Source organism: Myzus persicae, unplaced genomic scaffold (assembly GCF_001856785.1).
Source record: "Myzus persicae strain clone G006 unplaced genomic scaffold, MPER_G0061.0, whole genome shotgun sequence".
Classification (NCBI taxonomy): domain Eukaryota; kingdom Metazoa; phylum Arthropoda; class Insecta; order Hemiptera; family Aphididae; genus Myzus; species Myzus persicae.
In genome coordinates this window covers 25,891-36,121 of record NW_019104022.1, presented here as the reverse complement: position 1 = coordinate 36,121, position 10,231 = coordinate 25,891, and the positions used below count along the sequence as shown (strand labels likewise).

Sequence of the window (10,231 nt, the reverse complement as noted above, 5' to 3'; positions counted from 1 at the left end):
CCTCCCCCCTTTTCAATAAAGCTGAGCACGCCACTGATAACTATGGTCTAGGGGTGCAAATTGGGCAAGAATAGGCACGTTCTTCGTCCAGACAAGGAAGGAGCGGGTTTTTATGTAAAACTCTTGATTATTACAACTGCATGTTGTAACCTAACCAGTATTACCAACTATATAGGTAAGTCGAGATGTATGCATGTTCTCTTCCGCATATAGACATTAATATTTAATACAGGTACTTCTTCCTTGTCACGAGACGCGCAGTTCAAACGCAAAGATGCTTACATAAATATTATATCATTATAACCGCAAACAACAGGGTCAGAATGTCAGGTGTAATGTGTATATATTATACTATTTAAATTTAAAAAATATTTAATACAGGTTCCAACCAAATATCTTTGAATGGTAATCAGTAACGATAATTTATTTTCAGTCCATTCGATCGTGTTTGCATTTTTTATTCTAACCATTATTTTTAGGTCATCGATTTCCTGGCCTCCCCTGCCCGATTGTCAATACTGTTCAACTAACTAATTCGTAACAATATCAATGCGCAAACGTCCTACACCCTATTAGTCATATAGGCACAGGTAATACACACAAATCGATAATTATCTGAATGTCCTACACCTACACCTTTTGAGTCAAATACATTGGAGTGTAGCCGTTCAAAGTAGTCAGTGTGTCATTTAATGGAATGCATATTATGATTTATCATGATAAATTGAATATTTGTATATTGAATTATTATTATATGTAACAGCTACAACTCGTCACTCAGCGTGTTACAATATATAACTATCATACATAAAGCTGGACGACCGATTATACAGCGAATTTAAATTACATTTTAAAAATGTATAATGTTTAATAATTAATAATTAAACGCACAATATGTTGAAAAAAAATGTATACATAATAACAGGAAATTACGGTACCTAACTATGTCTAGGTAATAGTTATTAAAAATAGAATCGATACATTATATACTTAATACAGTATTACAATAATTAATTAGAATTACAATGACCGTGTTTATAATTACATCTATAATAGAATAACGTGTTCACATTACGCAATCTTAATGCTATTTAAGAATTAAAAAATAACATAAATTCAGAATTCAATTCATCACAGACAACATATTATCAAATCTTAAAACCTTTGTCGCGGATACGTTTTAATTAAAATGTTTAAATTATAAATGTATGTATGTAGGGAAGTACTATTATTTCAAGTAAATTATGAAGTAATTTAACGTCTGCGTGAAGATTTTATGAGTTGTAACGCCTTCTGCATCAAAGGAGCCTTTTTCTTTTTCACTAAAATCATAAAAAATAAAATAACACACTATGTATTACAATAAAATAAATTTGAAAAACATTGGTAGGTATATTGTTATATAATTTAAATTTAGAAGAAGCCAAATACATTTTTTATCTCCGTATCTTCGGCAATCATTCAAATAACACTGCAAATTTACTTTTTTTTTAAATATTTAAATTATTGTTGTTGGGTACAAATTTATTGTTTTAGGGTCGAGATTACGTGCTATCTCGATCGGAATGCAAATATAAATATAATTGATTTCCTGTAAATTGTGATTCACTGACCCGAACAACAAGATCTTTATACATGTCACACTGAGATAAATCATACTTGAACCATTTAATAGGTATATGTGGCAGGCATATGCAAATTTCGGGAATAACCGCATTCATTAAAATATATTTGAATACGAATAGAGGTCTCAAAGAAAAAAAAATGTCTCGAAGCGAACAAAACAATATAAATAATGTAAAATATTTTATTTTCATACTCGCACTGGACGGCGTATGAGGAGAAGTCAGAGCGATTGGTACGCCGGTAGCCATGGTAGTGGATCTTTTATTGGCGGACAGTGCTTCCGCAGTAGAATGTCCTCCCATCATCGATTTGTTCAAGATATTACGCTTAATGTCCGAGGAAGCCGTTTGGAATTTCGCCTGAGACCAATAATAAAAACGTACAAGACCATTAAAATCAAAAACGTCACGAAAAATAAACAATTATGCTCTAAACTAATTAATTTGCCTGTTTTTTAGCAACTCCACGAGGTGGTTTTACTGCCGAGTCGACGTATGCTAGTTGCGTTTTTCTAACAGGCGTGGACGCAGCTTGATTTGCATTTATGTTTTGTCGTAATTTGGCCAATTTTGTTTCACGTTCTTCTAGGCATCGCTAAACATCAAACATGCAAATGATCAAATACAGGGCAGGGTGAACTTTCAATCGCTAAACGGTTTTCCATACAAATTATATTTTATTTTAATTTAAAAATAATGTATCATATTATATTTGACATGTTAATCGTTAAATTATAGAAATCATTCCTAGTATACTTAGTAAAGGATATTTTTATGATTTAACTTTATATTGTACATTGAATAAACAAAAAATGTATATATGTATTTCAATTACTGTAAAAAATAATATGACTCCATTACAATTTAAAATGTACTAAAATATAATTTTATACATATGGGAAAACAAACTTTTATTTCGTGAAAATGCTTTTAATAAATAATAAATTACTATATAAAAATTTCTCCAAGGTTCATTTTTATCTGGAACTTTATTACGAAATTCCTTATTGCAATGGTACTCCCATAATACTCCAGTATCTTCAATCAAATAGTCATTGTACTGTTCTAAGTTATACAGTTGATCAGGGCTAGCGTGTTTCAATATTGGCTCAAGTATACTAAACGGAACTCCACCAGTGTATTCCAAAGCTAAACATTTTTGAAAATGGATAGTAAATACATGTCTCCAATTTGTATGTAAAATAAAATAACATGATTGTGTACATAATAAACAAAGTATATTTACCATCTAAATTGTCCTTAATAGTTTGGATACAGAAATCAAGTAATCTAGGAACTTCAGTGTAGATTGTACTCTTATTACCAGAGTACACTTTTGTCCTGTAAAATATTATATCTTAGAAATAAAAACGACTATAAACTAGACTTTTTATATAATTGAATACCTCATATTTTTTGTTGTCATTATTCTAGCTAACGGATCTAGATCCTCCGTCATTTTCTTTTTCTTTACATCTAATTGAGATAATGGTTTATAGTTAGCGATTAATTCTTCAGGATCTAGATTAAATGGTGCCAATGGACTCTAGAATGAGGTATATAACAATGGTTAACGTGGTACATTATAAACATAAAAAGTTTGTTTAAATTAAACTGACTGGTGGCATAGAACTAAATTCTCGCTCTGAAGATCTTGATCTGTCTCTATGCTTGGACTTAATTTGTTTCTTTTTGACAGGCATTTCTATACCTAGCAAAGCTTCTTCAAATGTTGTGCCTGAATAACATTATTTAATAAGTAAATAAAGAATAATTAACTTGTTTATAACTGTAATGCCCGGATTTATATTCTATTAAAAACAATTTAAATATGATGATAATATTCTCTACAAAATCTGCAAATATTCTTTTTATATTATCTTAAAAATGAGAAAAATATTAAAAAATAATTAATAAACGTCATTATATACTTAAATACGACATTTTTATTATTTTTTTTTTTACAATAATAAGGAATACACTTGCGTAATGGAATAATTAATTATACTATAGTAACAGCTAAAATAGTGTCTTTTGTGTTGGATGCTTCTATCCATTGTTTTAAAAGGTGTTTAAAATTAATGGATTTATCAATTTAAAAAATTTAAAAACACGCAATCGCAAAACCCAAAATATGTTGATGACTATTGATAAACAAATACGTTGATGGTATCAGTATAGGTTTGGTAAATTAATACATAATAGCATAGCGACATAATAGTACTATCACTGCGGGTTTTTTTTTTAATCAAAATTATATATAAAAAAAAATTATGATAAGTAAATTATTTTTCAGGTACAGTAACATTAAAATTAATAAAAATAATTTTTAAAATAAAATAAATTCGTATTTTTTTCTCATAATTTACAAAATATTCCAAAATATTATGCTAAATAATCTTAATCTTTCCCAACCCATGAAATATTCTCGAATACGTAAACAATTTTTATTCCTATGAACTCCTGCTGAATAAATTGTCCACATTTTTTACTCTCGTAAGACTGCATAAACTTAATAACGATAATATGTAAGAACATATAAATCCAGACCGTATATTTAAGCATATAAGGTGCTAAACTTACTACTACTAGTAAAATTAGTACTAGTTGAAGGCTTTGATTCTTCCTTGACTTTATCCTTAGTATTTTTTTTTGTATCACTTTTATCCTTATGACCAGACTTTGATTCATTTTTGTCCTTGTGAGAGTGAGAGTGAGAGTGGGAGTGAGAGTGAGATTTAGATTCAGATTTATGAGACGATTTATGCTTATCTTTTTTTTTGTCCGAGTGTGAACTTTTTTTCTCTTTCTTAGTACTTTCTTCACAACCATTATTATTTTCTCTATGAGAAGTTGTTGCAACATTTTGTGCAATTTCACATTTTTCCGGTTCTGTTTTAATTTTGACATTTTCGTACTTATAATCTTTTTTAACTTTCTTCGAAACATGTCCATCTCCTTGATCATCTGTTGAAGTAGAATAAGATTCCTTCCGTTTTTTACTGCCCTTATCTTTTTTACTTTTTTTATGCTTTGATTTTTCATGATGTCTTTGGTAAGATGATTCATGGTCACTTGAATCATCGTTACTCTTATTAATTATTTCTGGTTCATTGATAAATTCTTCATTATCTTTTGGTGATGATACATCATGATGTTCTTCATCAGAGTTATCATCTCTTTGATAGAAATTTTCAGTTTCTTCAATTTTTACTACATTTTTCCATTGAATAACTAAAGTTTTTGCTGATTCTCCAATGTTACCATCATATTTTCTTAAGTTGTTCACTACTCGGCCGATTCCAGTATTTTGTAAATTTTGAACAGTGATAGGAAGTCGAGATAGCTTAGTTATACAGTTCATAATCTGAAAATACAAACAAAAATATTTATTAGGTTCCAATTAGTTGTAATTTTTTTTTTATAATAAAAGATGCATTTTATGATAATTTTAAGTCATATTTTTTATCAAATTTGTAAGGATTAAATCTTAATCATTGATTATAAATAGTAAATACTATAACTGGCTATAATATTAACAGATTAGATTATGGTATTTACTCAACTTTTGTATGTACATTATTATATCATACAATGAAATACAGTACTTGGAAAGAACAAGTTTGTAAACATGTATGGCATCATGTTCAAGAACATATTTTGTGAGCAATACCTGAATACCACTAAATTATATCAAATAGAATGAGAAAAAAAATTCATATTATTTAAGACAAGGAAGATTTTTTGATTGCTAAAATGAAATTCTTTTTACTATAGGAATCACATGCATGCAGATATTTAATCAATTAAAATATAGACTAGCCAGTGTTATAGAATTCATATTTTTAATTAAAATAATTCGTTATATATTTTTTTATTTTTTTATAATAGCTACACCTTTGTAAAGTTTGAACTTAATTGCATTAAAATTTTTTTGAGGAAAAAAACTTATTGCAGATTAAGATAACAATTTTTTTTGAAGATTTAATGATTAAGAATAAAAAATATATTTAGTGCAATTTTAAAATATTGATTGAGCAACAATGTGAACAATTTTAAACCATGTTTAATTACAATACAGTTTAAGCCCAAGTTGATGAAAATCTTTCTTTTTTATTTCCACTGATACACAATCTGTATTGCTTGACACAATAAGAATATAGACTGAAGTCTAAAAGTAACAAATGTGACTGGTCAACATTATTTTTATGAAAGAAATCAAACCACCCATTGATGACATTTCCTATGGCTTCTTAATTATGATAGTATTATTTAATATTTTTCTATAATAAATAAATTTTTATCTAATTTTGACTTTAATTTACAATTTCAAAATATGAACTATTTATCAGCAATTGAAATAAGCTTGTAGGTTATAATTAAATGTATATTTGTTTTGAAATATTAAATATAATTTGAATATTAAACTGTTTAATGTATTTTTTTATGAAACAAATTTTAATAAATAATTAAATTTTCCAAATAAAATAGTCACTGAAATCTAAAAATTTATAACATAATTAAAATAGATTTCTATTAAATGTTATCTTTTACAACTATTTAAAATTAAAATCAAGTCCTACTTTACGATTAATGTAAGTACTGAATAAGTGTAGGTACATAATTTTCTTATCTACAGAATACCAGACTATAATGTCAAACTTGTAAAAATATAATATTGTGTTATAACAAATATTTTTAAAGTAGTATAAAAATTATACTTATGTATTTAAAAATTCTGAAAACAGTCACCTTGATCTACTGACCTAGTGATGCTCTTTATTAAATTAGACTTAATAATATACAGGAACTTTCACTAAGTGTATGGGTTTTTAAAAAGTCTAAAATTGCAGGTAATTGGTAAAATACAACACGAAAAAAAGTTTAAAAAAATATTACAAAATTATGATTTTAAAGAAACTTACATATAGACAACAGTTATAATTAATTTGATCGTCATATCAAATCTCAATTTTAAGGTTTCAATACTTTCATATAGGTACTATTTGTAAGATAATATATTATTATATATTATTGTCAATGACAGATGCTAATAATTCGTCAGAGCTATTAAGTATTGTCACATTATTTTTCATATCATCTATGTCACTTGGATGATAAAAATTCACTGGCCATTCTTTTAGTACAGTATTGAGTGTTCTGAATATTGTTTAAAGTAGGTATTTGCTTTAAGTGTAGCATGTGTACAACAATTCTTTTTGAGAAAAATAGGTAGTGCAAAGTAGTGTCAAGTTGTACAAATAGTTAGATCTCATACACCTACTTGTTTTAACACAGACATCGCCTAGACTCATTATCTAGGTTTTGACATTTCAACTATTGTCGAATATTATAATCCAAATTATGAGTTTCTACTTTATAATCGGTTTTGTTGGTATAAAAATCATGTTGGTGTGTAAGAATCTTAAAATTAAAATTTCAATTTCATATATTTTTTCCAAAATCTCAAAAAATGCTCTGAAACCTCTAAAACACCTTAAGAATTAAGAAAATAATATAAAAGCTAAAAAAATTCAAAATAAATTTTCTTATTTTTATTCAAAAGTACATAAACAAATCTGTGACAATACGAGCATTGCACAGTAAGCTTTGGAAAACAATACGAAGTACACCCCTTAATTCATATTAGAGGCTCTACAAATTTGTAAGAAAAAAACATTTAAATAGTTGTATTCATATATATATATAAATGTATTTATACTTTTTTAAATTAGCATTTTGTGTTAGAATTGTTGTAATAAGTTCATAACAATTAATTTCAGAAATACTTTTTAAGGATAGTTTAAACTTTTAAATAATTATCATGTTCAGAGTACCAGGGGTTTACCCGAGGGGAGGGGGAGGTCGGGTCTGGATCCCCCCCTGGATTGACAGAATTTAAAATGTATTAAGTGTAAACCACTGATTGTATAATATTTTTACATGTTAAAAAAATTTGGACCCCCACTAAAAAATTCCAGGGTACACCCCAGCTATGTACCTATATGGTTAATTACAAATACTAGGTTATATTAATTATTGTACCAGTTTGACACATGAATAACATGTCTTTTTGTTTTTATTACTTCGGTTCCTGATACTATTGTTTCGTACAACTTAAATTTTTTCATCAATTAACCTTTTTCTTTTTAATTCTAGGGCATTTTAGCCAAATTTCATACCCAAAACGGTAACACTTCCAACATACTAATTAGTAGTTATAGAATTAATCAAAATAAGAATTCTTATTCTTATTCAATGAATGGTTTTCTCAGGAAATCAGTTTTATAAAAGTAGGGCATTTTTAGTAGGACTAAATCTATATTTTTAACAATTTACATGACATTTCCTCAGAACAACTACATATTTTTAGATTGTTCCAGAGCTGTAATTCTATTTCCATAATGTATTTTTAAACATGTCTTTTTTTAGAACTAGACGAGAAAGGCAGTAGTGTAGTCATGGTTAATTTATAGTTTACACTTACACCAGTATTATTAGTAACCTAAAATATGAGCATGTTGGGAACAAAGTATGTACCTACAGGACTTAAAAGGATTCTGTAATTTATTAATACCAATGAGTAGATTGAAAGACAATAATAGTCAAATGATATTAACAAATTTATTTAATTACACAAATATGTAGGTTACCTAATGTTGAAAGGTTCTTAGGTAACTTGTGACAATCAAAAATCAATTTTGAGTCAATTTCAATAAACTATGATATTGTGTGTAATCACCAATTATTGGAGAAGATATCGAATAAGAAAATATTAGAGTAATAAAATACTAAAGCAATACTCAAAAATTCAGAGTTAATCAGTATTTTGGTAGATCAAATATTGAACCAAACAATCATGAAATAATGGAAGATGGCAAGATGACTACAGAGAAAAATATCTGATAGAAATTACCAAAAAAAATTGTAAGAATCTACATGCACTGAACCAAATTTCTTAAAAAAGAATGACACGCCAAGATATCTAGAATTATATTCTTATAGGTGATGGTTTTAAACAGCAAAAATTCCACATAAGGTTTGAGACTGAGTGACATATGGAAATCGAGAAATGCCAAGTCATCAAGGTGTTGGGACATAGGACCAGTAATGGCCAGTTTGGGGCCTGTTCTAGTGGTTGAACAATTGATCAATAATTGCTCTAAGCTTTTTTATTGTGAAAGCAGAAGAGCCAACTCGGGAAATCGGACGGCCATCGATGCGAGCACACCAGCAAGGGCCGGTGCGCGTATCTTACGCTTACGCACCTTTTCGTTGTCGTTGGATTCGGTGGCCCTGCCGATGTGTCTCTTGTAGTGTTCGATCACGCCGTTCAGCTTGTGCATTTTGGCTTCGTCCATCTTCACGCAGACTCGCCGGACGACGTGTCGTGTGTACGTTTGCACTTAGCAGTGCGAGAGCCGTTTCTGTCACGAGAGGGGCACACTCATCGGCTCGGTGGGAGGAGGAGCGGTCAGCAAACAGAGCCTGATGTGTCGTACGTGTCGCTAACTACCACAGTCACAATGTCGCGTTACCGTGGGGGTCCGCAGCCGACATCAATAATTGTGAAACGAATGATTTTGTGTTTGGTGTGGTTTATCACCAAAACGTAAGCAAAAACCAGCTGATGACGAAGTAAGACGGGTCGCATGCACACAACGTCCGATCATAGTCATAGATTAAATCACCGTTGCTATAGTGGTAGTGTGATAACGCAGTGCCGTTGTTGTTACCACGATACTGTGAACACTTTGCCACTGTCTAGTCTACATGAAGGTGCCAACGAACTTTGGAAATGTTACTGTACAAAATTGATTATAATTTATAATTATAATGAAATTAGAAAGCAGAAATGCAGCTTCACACTATTACACTATACTGACACATTTCAATACCAAATTAAAATTATTTTATTTAGCACGATTAATCGCCATGTTTCTAAAGAAAGGGACGCCTGCGAACTGCAATTGATCACCAAATGTGAAGCCACTTTAAGGTGTTACAGATTATAACAATAACTACGCCATAATTGTACCATGATTTAAAATAAATGTAAGCTTTCTGTGTTGAAGATTTCGTTAGACAATTTTAGCACATAATTGTCACGAAATGTAGATGAATTTAAAATTTTAAAGTCGAATACGTCATCATTATATCATGATAAAATGTCCATCATGGATTACACGAACCAAGACCAAGAGTATCTTAAAATAAATAGTCTGCCATCGTATCGCATTATAGCAGCTCTGCCTTAGATCATATACTGAGTATTATGATTGAAGAGCTCTGCTGATGAATATGTATAGTATATATATATATAGTCAATATAGATCAAGTGAATCATAATATTATATTTAGTGGTCGTACATCGATGGTGTGAAACACAAAACCCGTCTCCACGTTCATGGTGGTTGCAATGGTTACTGTGATTGCACACAAGGTGGTATAAGGTATAGTATGGTAGTATGGTATACTCCATTATCAGCTGCGGCAGCTATGAAATTTTTTGTCAATTTTATCTCCCCCACCACTTTCACAGCCATCGCGTCTTCGCTAACACTTCTATTATATTACTATAGTATGTACATGACGTATATTATACA

The 10,231-nt window shown here is 29.4% G+C and overlaps 1 protein-coding gene across 2 annotated transcripts; it reads right to left on the bottom strand.

Annotated features, from left to right (window-relative positions):
* Positions 1 to 401: 401 nt before the first annotated feature.
* LOC111037712 (transcription elongation factor B polypeptide 3) lies at positions 402 to 9,299 on the bottom strand. Of its 2 annotated transcripts, XM_022320434.1 has the most exons (9): positions 8,894 to 9,298; positions 4,209 to 4,992; positions 3,245 to 3,363; positions 3,032 to 3,171; positions 2,872 to 2,966; positions 2,575 to 2,774; positions 2,074 to 2,220; positions 1,820 to 1,985; positions 402 to 1,322 (listed from the first exon to the last, which is right to left on the bottom strand). In XM_022320434.1, the coding sequence occupies exons 1-9, from the start codon at positions 8,984 to 8,986 to the stop codon at positions 1,255 to 1,257; spliced, it is 1,812 nt and encodes a 603-aa protein (XP_022176126.1). In that variant the 5' UTR covers positions 8,987 to 9,298; the 3' UTR covers positions 402 to 1,254. The 2 variants fall into 2 exon arrangements, with proteins under 2 accessions (XP_022176126.1, XP_022176127.1); XM_022320435.1 differs by lacking the exon at positions 402 to 1,322 and having other exon boundaries at positions 1,876 to 1,985; positions 2,062 to 2,220; positions 8,894 to 9,299.
* Positions 9,300 to 10,231: the final 932 nt, after the last annotated feature.

What these genes read in the sequence shown, in the direction of transcription:
- LOC111037712 (XM_022320434.1), bottom strand. Translation starts at nt 8,986, where the DNA reads ATGGACGAAGCCAAAATGCACAAGCTGAACGGCGTGATCGAACACTAC. An exon ending in AATCCAACGACAACGAAAAG is followed by an intron (nt 4,993 to 8,893) that starts GTGCGTAAGCGT and finishes TTGTATTTTCAG; the next exon opens with ATTATGAACTGTATAACTAA. An exon ending in AATTTAGTTCTATGCCACCA is followed by an intron (nt 3,172 to 3,244) that starts GTCAGTTTAATT and finishes ACCTCATTCTAG; the next exon opens with AGTCCATTGGCACCATTTAA.